The 19,397-nt window shown below is 32.7% G+C and overlaps 1 protein-coding gene across 1 annotated transcript in view; it reads right to left on the bottom strand.

The window, feature by feature from the left end:
- Positions 1-708: 708 nt before the first annotated feature.
- The window catches only part of SNX2 (sorting nexin 2), a 67,301-nt gene continuing 48,612 nt past the window's right edge, over positions 709-19,397 (bottom strand). Inside the window, exons 8-15 of the mRNA XM_058539288.1 lie at positions 14,407-14,482; positions 13,331-13,444; positions 12,985-13,078; positions 11,387-11,592; positions 4,889-5,032; positions 3,570-3,654; positions 3,377-3,444; positions 709-1,208 (exon numbers count right to left, since the gene is read on the bottom strand). Coding sequence (XP_058395271.1) covers positions 1,158-1,208; positions 3,377-3,444; positions 3,570-3,654; positions 4,889-5,032; positions 11,387-11,592; positions 12,985-13,078; positions 13,331-13,444; positions 14,407-14,482 — 838 coding nt within the window. The 3' untranslated portion in view covers positions 709-1,157. The remainder of the gene's footprint in view (positions 1,209-3,376; positions 3,445-3,569; positions 3,655-4,888; positions 5,033-11,386; positions 11,593-12,984; positions 13,079-13,330; positions 13,445-14,406; positions 14,483-19,397) is intronic.

Genomic DNA, 19,397 nt, shown 5'->3' with positions numbered 1-19,397 from the left:
AGAAGAGGGGCATCTTTAAGAATACTTTTTAAAAAATGAAAATAACTCTGATGCCAGTCACAACTTAACTTTCAAAAGCATTAAGGATTAGACAATAGCTATCTAAACAGGATACAGAATAGATGAGAAGGTTGCCAAAGACAAATTTCATTTTACTTCAATTTGCTTTGTGCTATCCATGGTTATTCATCAAATCATGGGGTCTTTTAGCATGGTATCATTCTTTGTCAAATATAATCACAGATGATCACTTTTAGTTTAAAACAAAAAACAAAGAACAGGCAAGGAATAAATTAAATATATGCAAAGTCTTGGATTCTGAAGATAATAAAAGATGAGCAAAATCCACAGGACTTGTAACAAAAGCACATAAATAGGTTTTTTCCTAATTCTTAAATTGGGCACTTATAATAGGGATGGATAAAAACAAGCAAAGACAATTATTCTCTCCTTTACTCAGAACAAGAGCATTCCCCACAGTTGAATCAAGAGATAAATGTTCTTTGGTTTATGATGATTTCATAAGAAAACGTGAGTTTCATTTAGTCATTTAATAATGAAAGAGCTTGGCTTTTTCTGTCAATTAAAAAAAATTAATGGATCATACCATCACCTATATACATCTAGAAGAAAAAGTTTCTTCCTATTAAAATGCTTTTAAAAGATCCCTAAATATGTTTACATACCCAAATAATTTGTTACTAATACTTCACAAGGAATATAATTTTATTACTGTAATCACAAAATCATAATTTCTGTACAGGAATGTATAAGTGAACATTAATCAATGCATTGATAATTCACTTCATAAAGAGGGTGAACACACTACAGAACATACTATAAAGAAACAAGTATTGTAAAATTTCCTGGCCTTGCTCTGCACTTTTTTAGTGCAAGTATTTAAGACACAATAGTGTTCAATTCAGCAAAGTATTGCAGAATGTCATGCCACAGTCCACTTAATTCAAAGAGGGTCAGGACATGCAGCTTGTAATAAAATGTCTGAATATATATATATATATGTATATATATATAAAAAACCACATGTATTTCATAAAATATATGGTGGTTTATTTAGATGGTTTTAAATGATTTCATTGTGGAATTCAGCATAACTGGAACAAACATCCAAGGTCTTCTTAACAGGAATAATCTTGCTAGGCAATGGCTTTGGCTTCAGGTAGGAATGCCTCCCAGTATTTTATCAGCTGTGGATGATAATAAAAATAAGATATTCTCATTACCTTTTGGTCATTTATATGTATATATCTTGTAGAGCATTAAAAAAAAATCTACACAAATAGCTAACAATGATTAACATTTACTAAAGTCTGGCTCTTAAAGGGATCATTTTAATTTCTTTCTCTGAAGTTTGTCAATATAATTCATGTGTAATTATTTAAAATATTAATTACTCCTGGCTAATTTCAGTTTTTGATGTAAACAGTATAATTTAAAAAATGTGGGGGCTGGCCCCGTGGCATAGCAGTTAAGTGCGTGCGCTCTGCTGCTGGCGGCCCAGGTTTGGATTCTGGGCATGCACTGATGCACTGCTTGTCAGGCCATGCTGTGGCGGCGTCCCATATAAAGTGGAGGAAGACAGGCATAGATGTTAGCCCAGGGCCAGTCTTCCTCAGCAAAAAGAGGAGGATTGGCATGGATGTTAGCTCAGGGCTGATCTTCCTCACGAAAAAAAAAAAAAATGCCTCCATTAAGGGGCTGGCCCCGTGGCTTAGTGGTTAAGTGCGCACGCTCCGCTACTGGCAGCCCAGGGTTAGGATCCTGGGCGCGCACTGATGCACTGCTTGTCCGGCCATGTTGAGGTGGCGTCCCACATACAGCACCTAGAAGGATGTGCAACTATGACATACAACTATCTACTGGGGCTTTGGGGAGAAAAAGGGAAAAAAAGGAGGAGGATTGGCAATAGATGTTAGCTCAGGGCCAGTCTTTCTCAGCAAAAAGAGGAGGATTGGCATGGATGGTAGCTCAGGGCTGATCTTCCTCACAAAAAAAAATAAATAAATAAAAATAAATAAATAAAAAATGCATAAGAACTTAAGATTTTTTTGACATACAAAATTGTATATAGAAACAGATTGTTAGTGTAAATTAAATAAGATTACCTTAAATAAAACTGCAATGAGCTTTTCCAATATAAAGTGATAACATCTCCTAATTCAGAGGATAGTCACATTTTATGTTATTGCTAGCCAAAAAAAATGAGAAAAAAGGAGGAAAAAAAGAAAATATTGGGCAAAAAAGGGAAAAGAGACTAGAAAGAATTAGCTGCCAATCTTTCCTGGATAGTCTAGACAAAGACTGAGGTATAAACTAAAGTTATGTTTAAAACAATTCCTATAAAAACAAGCTTATATAACTTATTTTCATATTTAAAAAATCTGACATTACAAACTAAGTATTTAAAATAAAAACTAAATATAATTTGAAGATATAAGGTCATCAGCTAATTCAAAAATATATTCTATTATATGTTATATAGGCAAGTTTTTAATCCACATATTTTAAAACTAACTGGAGGAAGAAAGCCTTCTATTCAAGACATTAAATAATCTTATCTATTACTCAAATTTATATTAAAATATACTGGAAAAAAACTCTGCTATTATCTCGTCATAGACTTTCACTCAATGTAACACTAAACCCCATGGTCTTCTCTAGTTAAGAAAACAAATGCTGGGGGCCGGGCTGGTGGCGCAAGCGGTTAAGTGTGCGTGCTCGGCTGCGGCGGCCTAGGGTTTGCCGGTTCGGATGCCGGGCGCGCACCGACGCACCGCTTGGCAAGCCATGCTGTGGTGGTATCCCACATAAAGAAGAGGAAGATGGGCATGGATGCTAGCCCAGGGCCAGTCTTCCTCAGCAAAAAGAAAACAAATGCCATTTGTGCATTACAATCACTACCATCCCCACACAAAAAAAATCCAAAAATCAAAACAATACCAAAAAGAAAAAACTTAAAAAAATTAGTTTTTAGTTTGAGTTCTATCTGTAATGGAAGTGAAGAACTTACTATAAGAATTTACTCAAACAGGAATGATCAATAGGGAAACAAAACTAGGAAGACAGAGAAAAGGAAAAGTTGTCCACCGTGTTTCTCATAGTTGAAAATTGGTCAACATCTTATCTCATAAGCATGAGATAAGCATGCTATCTTAGAAGCAGAAAGGACCTAAGCATTTCCAATTACTTTAACTACGATTTTTTCCTTTGCTGCCATTGGTTTTCTCTACTCCATTTCTTACTCCTCAAGTTTGAAAGCTTATTTCATTGATTATTACCTTCAAAATGAAAAAGTATACCAAAAATTCTAGAAGAAGTCTGTAAGTTATAAAATGTTATTAAAAAACTAGCTTACCTGTTGTTGTGTTTGTACTAATGACTCTAAGTACTTGATAATAACAGTTTTAAAATCTTTCACTCGTTCTTTCTGTTAAATAAAGTACAATACATGAAAAAAAGGTCCATTAGTACAAAACTAAATTTGATTTTACCATAAAATTGCAGCAAAATGTGACCACATTGTTAAAAAAAGTGTAAAATTATTATACTTGCCTCAAATCGTCCCACTTCTTTTCGAATCGTTTTAGAGATCTGTTCAAAATCTCTTTCTCCTTGTTGTACTTTTGCCTCCCACTAATAAAAACAAACAAAAATGCACAAATTTCTTATTCTTGTCTGTAAAAAAAAAAAAACTACAGAACTAGCAGTAATGACCACTCATTTAATTTAACGTAATGCCTGAAAACCCTGAGAAGGCTCAATATTGGCAAAGCCCAATTTAGTATCATTCAAACTTGTATCTATCTAATTTTCTAGTAGTAGAAATGCCTGTTAGCTTAATTTTCCTTAATATTTCACTGTTATATTTACTCAAGATTAGGATATTCTAGGACTTAATGAACTACAATCTCCATAGCTTAATTAAATATAACTAAGACAGATGAAAAGATTTTGAGTACAAAATTCACTAACAATAATTTAGAAGTGTTAGAGTATAATTTTCTCATTTCTTTTTTATATCATTAATTATTACAAAATGCACCAACAACATTCTGCTAATTTCAAGTACACATGTGCATCTCAACCTATATGCCCATGGAAACAGTTTAAATTAAGAAAATTGTATGACAAACATTTAAAAAACATTTTTGTAATGGTAAAATGTCCAGATTAAAAAAAAATTATGGAATTATGGTCTACTGAAGACCTAGCAGTAAACATTAAATTCAGTACAGAAACAACAAAATGTTGTGATTAGTGACAAATGGAACAGCTAAAATAAAATAAAGACTTAAGCAATGAAATGATATTTTCCCACTATGTAACCAAAACATTGGTACATACTCTTCAAAGAGCAGGTACATTTACTCTTAGTAATATAAAGGTTGTCCTACCTCTTCAATTTCCTTATTGAAGCATGGCAAAAAAAGTGTATAAATTATAATAAACTTATACAAATTTACTAAAACACCATATATAATACATATATATGGGGGATAATAAGTTGCCTGGACAGCTAAATGTGGGACAAGTCTATCTCTAAACTATTTTTAGACACAAAAAAATAACTATCAGAAATCAAATTAACCATCTCAAAGAAATGTGTAATTATTAATTAAAGGTTAATTTAAATCTTTTTATTGTATGCTTCTTTATCCATTCCATAATCATGTGCAAGTAATAAATGGCTCTGGAGATTTTAATGATGATCAAAATGTTAAACTAATTCTAACACAGTTCATAAAATTATGGAAAAATAGCTACATGTTGAATGGTTCAGAAAAAAATTTATGAAAAATTATGCATATATGAATGACTCATGGAAAATTTGAGTAAAAAGATAAATAAAGCATTTTGTATTAATCACCTCTCTTATTTCATTTTTAGCTTGCTGTATCTTATCTGGTTTGTTAGCAACCATCATTTTTGCCTCAGTTTCACGTTTTTTGAGCAAAGTAATTTGAGCATCTTCCCATTTCTGCCAGCACTTCATTCGATGGTCAAACACACCCTATAAGTGAATGACATAATGCTATTAAGTGAGAGTTAACACTGAAATACTTTCATAATACTAGAAGTGCTGTAATACTGAAAACAATAAAATCAAATATTTAAATGCTATTCTAATACACTGAGATATGGAAAATAAACATGCCAATATCAAAGAAAATACATTTCCAGATTCATTAGCTTAAAAACAAAAAACTCTGTGACTGGATGAAATATAAGAGCTCAGAATAAAACAAACAAAAAAACTACAAAATCCATTTCACTAGCCTTTAAGGGTTTTAAATGTGGCTTATAATAGAGTTTTATGCTTTCAAGAAAGATTTTTTTAATAGGAAAATGCTGGTGTCATATCTACATTGGAAGTTTTCCTACTAAATACTATCAAAAGCAGATTTAAGTGTTGGAAATATGCCAGAAATTTAAAAAATAAAATGGGAAAAATTCATAACAGGAAGTAAAGTTAAGTAAAAATGTAGTGGAAGAGATTACCAATAGCAAATAGAAGAAAGGCAAAGCAATTAAAAAGTAAAGTTGTAACTAAATGAAAAAAAAAGAGACAGTTCTACACAAGATGAAAAGGGCAAAGGAATATATATATCTAGTATGCAGAACTAAATAAAGAAATAGACAATTAGACCATAACAGAACAAGTCAACCAAGTTACTTCTTTTAAGGGGTATGGCAAAGCAAGGGCAAGTGAATGAAAGAAAGAAGTGAAATATGAACAGACGAGAGTAATGAGAAGTCCCATGAAAAGAAAAATGATAGAAAGGATGGGAGAACAAAATAATAATCCCTTTCCTAGCTTAATGTTGGGGATATATTCATACTATTTTAATATTTACTAATTGAACAAATGAAACAAGCATTAATAAATTGGGTGAATAAGAAAGCACTAAATCAGAGTTATTTTCATTTATTCCAAATAAAGAGCTTTTCTGGATCAACAAACAGTAAATAAATACATGTTCTTATAGGGACCTGCTGAAGAGATGCAGATAATGTATTTAAAAAATGTAGACTTTAGAACAAATCAAATTTGGACTGAAATACTAGCTTTGTCACTATATGATCTTGAGTAAATTAATTTAATTTCTGTAAGACACAGTTTTCCCAAATATAAAAGGGGGAAATGAGGTCTGTATTTGTGAATTGGAAATAAAATGAAAAGTATGTAGCACAGTGACTTAACCTAGTGGATGCTTAATATTAAGTTAGTAGGTACTATTATGGATTACTTCTAAATAACATAAACATATAAACATAGTTGATTAGCTCTAGATTTCTACTAAAAGTACAAATAATAACAGCAGCAATACGAAAAAAAATAACCACAATCAGACTGCATTTACATTATACAGCATATTTCAAAAATGTGGGCAATAATATTAAAAACTCCAAATCAACCAGAAACCAAAGTTATTTTTTTCCAAGGGCTGGCCCAGTGGCATAATAGTTAAGTTCACACACTCCACTTCAGCAGCCTAGGGTTCGCGGGTTCAGATCCCGGGTGTGGACCTACACACCGCTCATCAAGCCATGCTGTGGCAGGCGTCCCACATACAAAACAGAGGAAGACTGACACAGATGTTAGCTCAGCGACAATCTTCCTCAAGCAAAAAGAGCAAGATTGGCAACAGATGTTAGCTCAGGGCCAATCTTCCTCACAAAAAAAAAGTATTTTTTTCCAAAGAGTTCTTAACAATTATGCACATTTTAAATTAAACAGGACAACAGACATCCAGGGCAAACTAGTAAGTCAAAGCACCCTATCTACAGATATTTAAATCCACTTTGCTAGATTTAATTTGTCATCTCATATAATTTCTCTTCTCACATTAGTAAACTGAATCTTACTGTCCACTTTGTCTTTTTGTCTTACATTTAAAGGACCATACTTTCCTTAAAACATTTCCTATTATGAACTAATATTGCTTCAGCCAAATTAACTTGGGCCAAAATCACAAAAGTAATACATCTTAACACAAAAAGAAAAAGTCACTATCTTTAAAACAAACAAACCAACAATCCTGGCCCCTTACCCCCTACACATACAGAAAACTAAAAAGTAATTTAAGATTTGAGGCCTAGTCTTTCTTTAGGGGAACAGGGCCATATCAGCTCTTCATTTATAAATTTCTCTGTTCAATAACAATTTGACTACTTAAAATATGTACCAATAGAGGGCAAAAGCTAACCAAAATGCCCTTTAATTTCAATATTTGCTTAAGTTCTGAATATATACCAACTGGCTTTTTCACTTATATATTAATATAAACTAATTTGGTCTCTGCCCAATTTGTTATCTCATAATATTCCAGAACCATCATATGTTTATTATGGTACAAATGTAGGAGCTATGGTAAAGGTAAGACTACTAAAGTCAGGTTATTTCAGGAAAAATAATTAATCTTAACTCTTTAAGAATTAACTTTTTCTTCATTTGTTTTCCTACCCTTGTAAAACAAAAAGAAAAAATAGAATCAGAACCATACTTTATCTTCTAAAAATGCTATCTTAAAAATCAATTAAATCATAACTTAATGTTTGCCTTTTATGTCAAGATGCTAATCCACTCTAGCAGAACCAGACTCTTCTATAAGCGGAATAGATTTACACTGATGATCCACTTTGGACTTTTATCCTTCAATTTATGGTACACATAAATCCTGCCAATTTATGGTACACATTTGTATGCAAGCTGGTCTGGGTTAGACAAGGTTGCAGTTGTGGAGCAGTTTTCCTGGCCCACCAGGAAATTTGATGCTGTAATTTTAATTTAATTAATACCCTATTCTAATTCAGTGGATCTGAAAGTACGCTGCTCAGCTTCCTCAAGTCCTGAAAGGATGCTGATTACTTACAGCCAAACAATGAAGCTTTTAAACTCCTTGGGGAACCCATGTATTGATTTTTCAAAAAAACTATTTTATATGTTTTACAAATTTGGGTTTCTTGTAAGAATTCTTTATGAAGAGTTCTAGTGCTAAAAACATTGAAAACCATACCCTCCATCCCTGACCCTACTCTAGTGGTTCACAGAAGGCCAATACATGAGAATGCGTGCAATGAATTTACCACTTAATACATGTTAGCTAATAATACTAGCCAAAATTTGCAGTCCTAGATGTCAGAGGCCACGCACTGTACAAAAGAGCAAAACAGGAGTTTCCTGGATACAGGGCCAGGCCTGGCAATATTTTGAATAAGTGAAATTTCTCTCTTTCTTTAGGGTCCCAATTTCTGATGTTCTCAGCTTCTCACTTTGGCTCTATACTCTAATTCCCAAAGCACTCTTGGTTTCAAAATCATCAAAGTCAGAAAAGTACTCTCAATATGGATAAAACAAAGGGCTAAGTAATATTAAACAGCTATTAGAAATAAATAAGATAGAAAACTGGATAAAGAACATGAACAGTTCACAGACAAAATGCAAATGGCTTATCATTTGTAAAGATGCTGAAATTCACACTAACTAAAGAAATTAAAACTTATACAAAAAAATACCTTCATCATTGGGTGGGAGAAGGAACATATATGTTGATGGGAGTACAAAGAAGTATAACCTCTTTGGACAGTAATTTGGCAATATTATTGAAATTTAAAATTCACATACCCTTTGGCCAAGAAATTCTACTTCTAGGAATTTTATGCCCAAAGCGTTATTATAAAAATACTTAATATTTAAGATCAGACTGGTTAAATAATTCAAGGTACATCTATATGCTACATGATGGAATACTATGCAACCATTAAAAAGTATGTAACATATCTACATATGCTGATATAGAGACCTGTCTAAAATGGAGTGGGTGAGGGCCGGTCCCGTGGTTTAGCAGTTAAGTGCTCGCGCTCTGCTACTGGCAGCCTGGGTTCAGATTCCTGGCGCGCACCGACGCACCACTTCTCCAGCTATGCTGAGGCTGCATCCCACATACAGGAACTATAAGGACGTGCAACTATGACATACAACTATCTACTGGGGCTTTGGGGAAAAAAAAAAAGAGGAGGATTGGCAATAGATGTTAGCTCAGAGCCAGTCTTCCTCAGCAAAAAGAGGAGGATTAGCATGGATGTTAGCTCAGGGCTGATCTTCCTCACACACACACAAAAAATAAATAAATAAATAAAATGGAGTGGGTGAAAGAAGAAGGCAAAGAACAGTGCATGTAGTATGCTCCCTTTTGAAGGAAGGAAGGAAGAGATGGGGGGAGGGAGGGAGAAACGGAGAAAGAGAAAGAAAAAAAAGAAACAGAAAGAAAGAGAAAAGTAGCTTCATATACCTGCAAAGCTAATTCTGTAAAGACATAAAAGAATCTAACAGCATTTGACAGAGGAAGAGAGACTAGAGATGTTAGGCAGAAAAGAAATTCACCTTTTTGGGCTGTTATTATTATTATTATGTGCATATATTACTTTTTCAAATACAAATGAATTAGTTTAAAACATAAAACAAACCAAAAATAAAGACCACAAAAACCACCTGTCACCCTATTCCATAATTTCTCAACTCCTTTATGCAGTTGACCTGGGCTAAGCCTCAGTAGAAAACCAATCTGAAAGAGCTTAATTTACCTCAAGGTAAAGATTGACCATAGCTCTTTACTCTCTTTTAGTCAATGAATCACTAATTCAGTATTTTCCAAAGTGTGTTCCATATACGTAAAAATATATTAAGTGGAAAAGGATTCTGCTCCATACGAATTTGGAAGTCTCTGGATTAAACAAAGTTAAATGTCTCATTTTATTTTTTACTCCTAGACAGTTCTGAGCTTTTAATATGCACTCTGAATCTACAAGGCAGGGATACTGTATGCATTATTGGGATACTGTATACATTATCTCCCAAACTCAGCTGACTGTGGTACATCTTTTGGTGTCAGTGTTTTGTAGAAAACATTCTGGGAAACACGAATATAACTATAATTTCACAGAATGTAAAAATACAGCAAGAAGATTTAGGCAGTATAAGGAAAGCTGTTTTTGAGGGATCAACATCCATTACACCGGCAGGCCATCCCTGCCAGGGAGTCTTTTCCCAGGTTAGCTCTTCTCAACAGGTACTCCTTCTCAAAGACACTGCCCGGCTTCCCTTTTGGAGCCACAGGTTTTTTGGAGGTATTAGACTTTTTTACAACAGCTCTCATGCTAGGGAGCTCTGGAATGAGGTTAAGAGTAGGCGGGAGAGAAAAAGGAACCATTATCTGTAAACTGGATTTCTGTACATCACAAGTTGCCTAAATATAATAAAGTATACTCTGATAACTGCTGTCTATATTAACATCTTTAAATAACTGAAAAGAAAAATTGATTGCCAGGAATATAAAGAGTAACACCTAGGAGTAAATACAAGCAAAAGTTGGTAATTTTACCAAACCTAAGAAAGCATCGTTCTGACGTGCTAAGAATCCCCTAGTAATAACTGTCGCCATTAGCTTGAGAACAGAATATCAATAAATATACAATATATAAATGTTCTGATTGTAGATGAATACTAATTTGATCACAGACTTTAGCTGAAAAAATTTTGCATAAGAAAGCAAGGAATAAGGTCACATTAACTTTCTAGATGTTTGAATTCAAAGTAAAAGGTAAATTCCCAGCCCCCCCGGTGACCCCATGATAACTAACATTTGTAACAATAATTTAAAGACACCATAACATCTTAGAGTATCTTCTGAAACATATGATAGATAAAATAACATTCAGTTCAGTTTGTCCGAATATTGGAGATATCTGTAGAAAACTAATTTTCATGAGTTAACTGGATTACTTTTCCAAGTATTCAGAAATTGAAGACTGTTCATCCTTAAACATTACCACTAGATAGCACAATTTATTATTTAATCTAGTCCCATCTCATCTATAAATACACGTGACTACACATTTCGGTATATACACAGAACATCTGCTTACTGTCCAAATTCATGATAAAGTCACCACTAAACATATTAACACAAGAATCAGTTCTGGTTTTGTCCTGCTGCTTATTATAGTTTTAGTAATAACAATAGAGTCCAGTGGGTAGTTTCAGTTCGTGCTAGAATGAGCAAACAAATGTTATCGGTTAGCTGCAAGCCTGTATATGTAAATATATAAGTAAATGTTTTTTGCTTTTATCTTATTTGGCATTCCTTAAACCTCTTAAAAACATCAATTCTGTCCATTGTGCTGTCCAAGTCATAGGCGAAGAAAATATTAAGCTATGAATAATCATCTTGAAGTAATTTCCTATGTACTAGTAGAGTACAAAATTTACACACTTAAATACATGCCTAATAGGAAACCAAATTCTTCTTATAAGCAATACACTGAAGTGAGACAAATTCAAGGAAGATTGCAAAATAAGGCTTACTTTCACTGCAGCAATAAGGCGAATGTAGTCACTAAGTAGTTCTGAAAACATATAAAAGTCAGCAAAAGCTTGTTCTTGATGTAACTGGTCTATCTTCTCCTCAACCTCTGCAAGCTGAGACAAAGCTCTAGATAAAGCAGTATGATCCTCAGAATTACCTAACATGGCAGCACTTTTAGCAAAGGCAGCTGTGTTGGCTGAAAGTTCTGAAATAAAAAAGTACTCACTTTTAGTATTCACTAATAAAGTTTTTAAATATCGCATTGATTTTTTACTTTCTCTCTAAATTTTATCTACTCACAAATTGCTCAAATAATATTTTTAAATAATTAATATGAAACAGTCATTAAAACGTCTTGGGCATAAATGCCAACTGCTCAGAGCTCTACTGAAAATTAAGAAGAATCACTGCCTATATTTACAGCAATTAACTATGTTTAATAATTTAATATAATAATCTGCCTCCCTTTTCTCCCCTAAAGTGCTCACTCTTTCTCTGTCTATTCCTAAAAAAGACAAGAAACATATTTTTAATATGGAAAGCATTGGGAACACTTAAAATTGATTTATACTACATTCTTTGCCTTTAAATTTGTCACTGAAAACAATGGCTATAATTTTTAATGAGAATATTATTTAGCTAACAGGAGGAAAGCAAGGTACAATTGTACATACAATTCATAAAAATTTCATTTTTTGTGTGTGTGCAACAACAATGCTTAGTGAAATATTAAGAACTTCTAAAAAGAGTTTTGAACATGATCATTTCAGATACTTCAAACAAAGAAAAACAAATGTTCATAGGCTGGATACTGTCAACGACTAGCAATTACATTGCCTAGAGATTGCTCTGTTGCTCTGCATTATTTCAAGTTCTCTAAGAGAACCATAAAGTCCATTCCTTATGAGACATAATACCAAAAGTAAAGGCTATTACAAACTACTTCCAATAATAAATGTATTAGGTTTCTGCAATTATTTTACTGAAATGTATTGCTAGTAATGGCACAAAACTAAATTACTTAAGTATTTTAGAAAGCTGTATTCAAAGCCTGGTATCCTTTAAAAAATAAAACAAAACCAAAAAAAAATCTCACCATGGAATTAAAAAATTACAACTCAAATTTTCTATAAATTGTTAACAAAAAAACCCCCAGATTTTTAAATATGGTGGTTCAAAAATGAAGAAAATACTTCAGAGTTGCTTAGGAAATACAGACAAAAAACAAATATTTTAAAGAAAAATTTCAGATATCAATTTTTGAATCTCATATTTTTTATTATAATCAAAGTTGCTAATAAGACATCTTCATTCATTAAATTGTAAATATGTTCAACAAAGAGTTAATCAAGTGAACAACAGTTTTAATCCAAAATTCAAAATACATTTTTATAGGCTCAGGATTTTTCTACTTCTACACGAGAAGTTAGATTACAATAGAACAAAAAAAATATTAAATAATGAAGTTGAAATAGAAAACATTCTCTTGAACTATTGTTTTTTTCTCTAATAACTTCAGAATATTCATTTTAAAATTTAAAGAAAATATATGAATTAACTTATGGTGTTAAACACATAAATAACAAGGCAAACAAACCTTTTCTATGACAGACCAAGGCTTCAACACTGGCATGAAGTTTCCTAAGTTGCTGATCCAGATTTTCAAATTGCTGCTGTTTTTCTTCAAACCACTGAGAAAAAAATGAAAAATGGAGCTAATTTAGCCAGAACAAACCACTGTAAATTAGGTCACCAATAGCAAGCTACATCCCTTGTTTTAAAGCAACAAATTAACCATGTATAACATGGTGGTCAACTGATGTGGCTGAGAACTAAACTCAATGGGCAAATTAATATCCCATTTTCTACTTGTACAGCTTTAAAATGCAATTGTTGGGCTCATTAATTCATCTCATTATTCAAGTCGAAAAATCAGCTCTTACTGCATCCGATTCATTCATCTTGATTGTCATTTTGTTGACAGCGTCGGCAGCCTTGTTCACCATCCTCAATATTCCTGCTCCACTCAGAGCCTGTGTATTAACTGCTCTAGGCAGCTGGAATTGAATGACAAATAAGGGCAAACAAACCGGTTAAAAGCCTGGAGGTTTAACTGGGCACAAAAGGGACTGCCCTCCCTCCGCCCCCAAAAAAAAGAAAAGAAAAAAAAGGAGACTGTGTTTTCTTCACTCTCATACATTTCAATAGTGAGATCTAATTTCTCAAATACACTACCTGTACATTCTCAAAGGAAAACTTAAAAAATAGAGTTTCCATTTGCTTTTCTTCTGCACGTTTACATTTAGATGGAACAACACTCTACTTGTCAAAATATATTAAGAAATTGCCAAGCACCTTAACACTGGCCACCTGTTTGCTAGCAGAAATAAACTATAAGAAAAGAAGAAAGTCTTGAGGAAAATCTCCTTATGCTCAGAACTATGTGATTTTGAACTTTTAAAAAATTCTGCTATTCAAGTAAATTAAAAAAAAAAATCTCAAACGATAACAATTAATTAGAACTCTAAACTGTTAAGAGCCCAAAATGTGCCAAACATCTCAAATATAAAGAGCAGCAGGGTTATAATTTAAGCTCTTTCAAGTCACAAATTTGTATTTCAAAACCTTATTAAGATTATTAGAATGCAGACACACAAACATACATTCAACTATCTCTAAAATGAAGTCTAAATAAACTTATTTCAGCACAATGCCTAAGCAACAACTTAGAGCATTTCAGAATTAGATTATTTATAAGCCAGGTTTTGAAATCCGGTTTTAAAATGTTAAGAAAGGGACTGATGATCCTACAGTTATCGATGCAAAGAAGATATGTTGCTAGTAATTTAGTTAAGTAATTAAAGCTAATTGAAGCCCTAAGCAAAAAAAAAAAAAAAAAATCATTGCTTTATTCCATCTATTAATCCAATTATTTACTGAATATCTATTCTTAAATTATTACAGATAAACAAAAATAATGAGAACATCCATATACAAAAATTTCAAGTAGAAATAATACCTCTGAACTTTCCAAGAACTGCCTTAAATCAGGATCCTGTAGTAAAGTTGGATGCTTTACTGTTCTTTGAAGATACCTAGATTTAAGAATAAAATTGCTCCTTTATTTATCAGTAGCATCTTATTTTAAATCTTATTTCAACAAAAGAATAAAAACAAAAAATAACTAGGCAAAAAGATGTCCTTAGCCTGCCTCATCATATCAGTCCACTTCACTCTGTTTAGAATCTTGGAGCAATTTAATGATTTAAAGCTTTTTCTTTATCCTTTGAAAATTCATAATTATATAAAAAGAGACATGACAGGGGGTGGGGGTGGAAGTGGGGAGTGGTTAAATAACTTATTAAACTTCTCACTGCTAAGTATTAGAGTCATAAAAGGACATATAAGTTCGTTGAATAATTTTATCTTTGGGTGGAGTCAACATGTTCCCAGTTACTACTTTAGAGTCCTAAGAAACATATTACTGTATATATTCTAGTCAACTATTTTTTTTAATCGCTATTATTACCAAAATGGAGAACAGCCTACCAATTATTTTCCTTGTTAGCAGATTTAAATTATCAAATCAGCTTTGATCCTTATTTGACAAGGACTAACTTTTCTTCAATATTTCTATTTTTAAGGTTTTGCTGTTTTTGATAAATATATTCCTTATATGACACCACATAAAATAAAAAGTAAACAGAAATGCCATTATTAAATCACTATCAGCCCAACGTTAGTCATTTTCCTTTACTAGAAAAGCCCACATTTCCCTGTCATCCATAACTACCATTCATTCATAAAAAGAAAAAAGGTCCACTATTTGATAATTCTTGATTACTTATCTAATCTCACTTTTTTTAATTGCTCTTTCCCCAGATTAATGATTACATGCAGTAACATTTCAATTATATTTTACCTCAAAGTTAAGATTCTTTTATTCTATTTCTGCAGAATATTCTTGTAACTCTTTAGAAGATTATAAAATATGCCTAAAATAAAGTTTCTGAAAAAAAGTGGTAACTTTCTCTAAAATCAAATTCTATACAATTGTTAAAACAACTATTTCATCGCTGCTTAAATGTTAACTCTGTTTTTGTAGATTTAAATAAAATACATACTATATTAAACTTCATTTTAAGTCAATGGCCCACATAAGAAGTCATTATAATAGAAATAGAGTGTTTAATAGATATGCGCAATACAATCTACACTGTGGTTTAAAAAAATATTTGCTGCCTACATTATCAAGCTGAAAAAGAGATGCAGCAGGAACATTAATCCTGTAAGTTTTAAGAAATGTTGGTATTTTCCCACTGGAATTTTACTTACAATTTTAACACTGAAGTTCTCTAGTACTATTAGGTAAATTATTTAGGTGTTTAGACAGTGTACTGCTTAAAGCAGTTTGCATAAGTTGTTCATCTGAGTGCACGTAACAGGTGGTAAATAACAATCACCCAGACATTTGTAAAATGAACAAGTAGGAGGGAAAATAAAACATCTAGTACTCAACTTTTAAGAAATATTCCAATATTTCAAACCTAAATGGAAATATCGAATACCACTTACATCCTAAAATAGCTTTCCAAAGTGAGTTCTGCAGAATACTAGTCTCATGCAATAGTCCATGCAAAAGATTGGTTCTACAATCAAGAAAGTTTGAAATATATTATATACACATTCCTCTCTTTAAGATGCATAATGAACAGCAGCATATTAAATGCTGTGAGAAGTCCTGCAGGAAATAAACCTGGTTTAATTTTGCTAAATCATATGTTAACAAAACTCAATTGACTACAGATTTCCTTTTTTTACCCTAGTACCACATACTAGCATTCTGAAGAATCAATTTTGGAAAATCATATTCTAGAAAAAGACAGTAAAACTTTTCTTCTTCTCAAGGGTTACATGGAAATAAAGAACAACTAACCATTAAAAAAGAAGTTTTAAGTTGACATAATGTTAAAACTAAGAACCAAAACGTAAAATGGATTTTAAAGTAATGAATATTTATAAATACACACCACTTCAGAATTAAGGTCAGAGAGGGTGGTAGATATATAAAGGAAGAATACAGACCAAAAAGAGAAAAAGAATGTAGGAAGAAGACATGAAAAGAAGTATGGGGAGAAATCGAAACACTGAAGGAAGACAGAAATGGAAGACACAATGGCACTGATGAAATGGAAGACACAATGGCACTGATGAAAGGTAAGTATCAGACTCAACAAGAGGATGGTCAGCAGGTTTTCTTGATTTGTTCTAAGAAAAGGTGACTGATAAATTCAGAGGAATCACTTAGGGCTTTCAAGTTCCCATCTACTTACCAAAAACAAAACCAAATAAAGCAGGTTACAGAAAATGCTTGAGAGAAACAAAGTTAATATTTCTCTTGCTTGGAACTCAAACACATGGGCTAACAATGAGAGAATAAAGGCAGAAAGAGCCTGGGTCTTTGATGGCATTCATTTGTTCATTCAACAAATATTTATTGAGCATTTACTACACGTCAGTTAATGTGCTGCGTACTCAGAATAGATGAGTGAACAAAAGAGAACTAGATCCCTTCCCTAGTGGAGCTTGTATTTTGGTAAGAGAAGATAGATAATACACTATAGACACAATAAACACATCAATTATGTAGTGTGTGATAAGGTGGCAAATGCTGTGGAAAAAAGAAAGGGCTGAACAGTAGAGCAAGTGAGATCAAGAGTGTAAGGTGTGGTTCGTGGCAATTTAAATAGAATAGGTCACAATGAAGCCAATGATCAGTAGAGACTTCACTGGAAAGATGGTACTTGAATATTTGAACTTGAAAGAGGTAAGGGAATTAGCTATGCAGGTACCTGGGAACAAAAGGTTTCTAGGCAGTGGGAGCAGCCAGCGACAAAACCCAAAGGTGGGAAAATCCCTGAGATCTTTGAGGAACAGCAAAAAGCAATCAACGAGGATATGAAATCAAACAGGTAACAGAGTGAGCAGTGCACACCATGTAAGGGTTTGTAGTCCATTATAAGGACTCTGGGCTTTTACTGAATGAAACTGGGTGGGGGTGGGAATATGATCTGATTTATGCTTGGAAAGGATGACTCTGGCTGCTATATTTAAAAAGAGTAGAGGTGCAAGGACAGAAACAGGGAGACCAATTAGGAGCCTACTGCAGCTAACTCAGGCATTTGGACTAGTACTGTGTACTGGTGAGAAATGGTTGTGTTCCAGGTATCAGAAGGAAGCAACAGGATTTCCTGATAAATTGGATAATCCTAAAGTGCCTACCTCCAAACTTCTGATATCAAAGAGTGGATTAATTAATCCACACTAACTGTTTAGGCCTTCCCAGTTAGGTTTTTAGATGCTCAGAATGAACACAATCCTAACTGATAGATGGCCATTTTAGAGATAAGGAAGAATGCATTTAAGTTAAATAACTCGCCCAAGGTCACACTGATAGTATGTAGTGTGTAGTGGAGTGCAGGCTTCAACAGAGAAAGGATTCTAAATTCCTATACACTGTTGTGCTACTCTATATTTCTCAGTTTATATTTGCAGAAGTGTATCCTTAACCTATAAAATAAACTCAACATGCTCTTAAGTGAAGCACTTTCAAAATCAAGTGAGCAATCTTAAGGATACTCTTAGTAGAAGTAGTTTCTGCTTCTTTACTGAGCGTGGCATAGGAGAGTACTTAAGTTCTTAACCACTTCCTTTCTTTCTCTATATTTTAATACCAGACGTTTATCCTTTTGTTCAAGATAGTCATCTGACTTCTCTAAGTTAAACAAACAAATAAATATGTAAATGAGTATTGTAGTACATATAAAGAGAAATACTTCCCTGACCAACCAGATCAAACTAGGTTGGGTATTCCACAGATATTCCTGTTCTAATGTTTAAATTTTAAGAAATGTGACAGAAAAATAACTTTACAAAAATCATTCCAGTTCCTTTGCTTCTACATCTTTACACCTATATTTTCTTTAATCATCTTTTCTAAAGAAAAATGAACTTTTCCCTCATACTACATTGTTTCTTTTTTTTCCACTACTGCAAATTCCACTAAGGTAGCATTTAACAAGTAACATTTATCAGTAAAGAAACTATCTTCAAGATTTCCTTAAAACTCTCCTCAGTGTTTCATACTGCATGAAGGTATGGTAAGTACTATGCACTGCATTCAAGTTATAAGAAAGGTGAATGCAGAATCAAATTATATGTCCTTGGTACAATAAATCTTCATTAAGTTCCTTATCAAGCATGCCATCTGAAATATTTCAAATTTACTCATAGAAAAATAGGACTTGAAAGGTTTCTCAAAGGGTCATGGTTACACTTTCAGGAGAGGACTAAGCAAAATCAAGGCAGAGCATTATCTACCTTTATTTTTAAAAATACTCAGTCTATGACCTCTTTCACAACAGAATCAATTCTAATGCATAACCTAAACGTCTCTTGATGCAATTTAATTCCTTTTCTTGAGTAATTGCTGATTCTCACAGACATAATCTCATCTTTTAAGGCTTCTCTAATTTAAGATTTTTAAACTGCATATTCTTTAGCTTTTCTTACTGCAAACTGTTCAAACCTGACTTTACTGTGGCATTTTTTTTTTTAATTATTTTATTGAGGTCATATTGGCTTACAACACTGTGTAAATTTCAGGTGTACATTATTATATCTGTGGCATTTTCTTAAGATTTAAATAATTTATTACTAAAACCCAGAAATAAGCTGCCTTAAAAATAGTTTTAAAAAATAATTTGTATCCTGGAGAGAGAGAGAGATATACATATACTACTCCCTAAAATCTGTCCTATACATCCCACCCACTGATGCTAAGCCAAAAGACAAAATAAAACAAAGAATAATAAGGTTCAATTAAGATAACAAAATTCAATTAAAATAACTAACCAAAAAAACCTATGAAATTAGAAAACGTTTTAAGTCTAGGTAATTACCAATTTATGTTCTAAAAGTTGGGCTTTAAGATAGCTGCAAATTTGTGTC

The sequence above is a fragment of the Diceros bicornis genome, chromosome 1 (genome assembly GCF_020826845.1).
Source record: "Diceros bicornis minor isolate mBicDic1 chromosome 1, mDicBic1.mat.cur, whole genome shotgun sequence".
Taxonomy (NCBI): Eukaryota; Metazoa; Chordata; class Mammalia; order Perissodactyla; family Rhinocerotidae; genus Diceros; species Diceros bicornis.
Note: the sequence above shows the minus strand (reverse complement) of the source record. Positions and strands in the feature narration are given on the sequence as shown.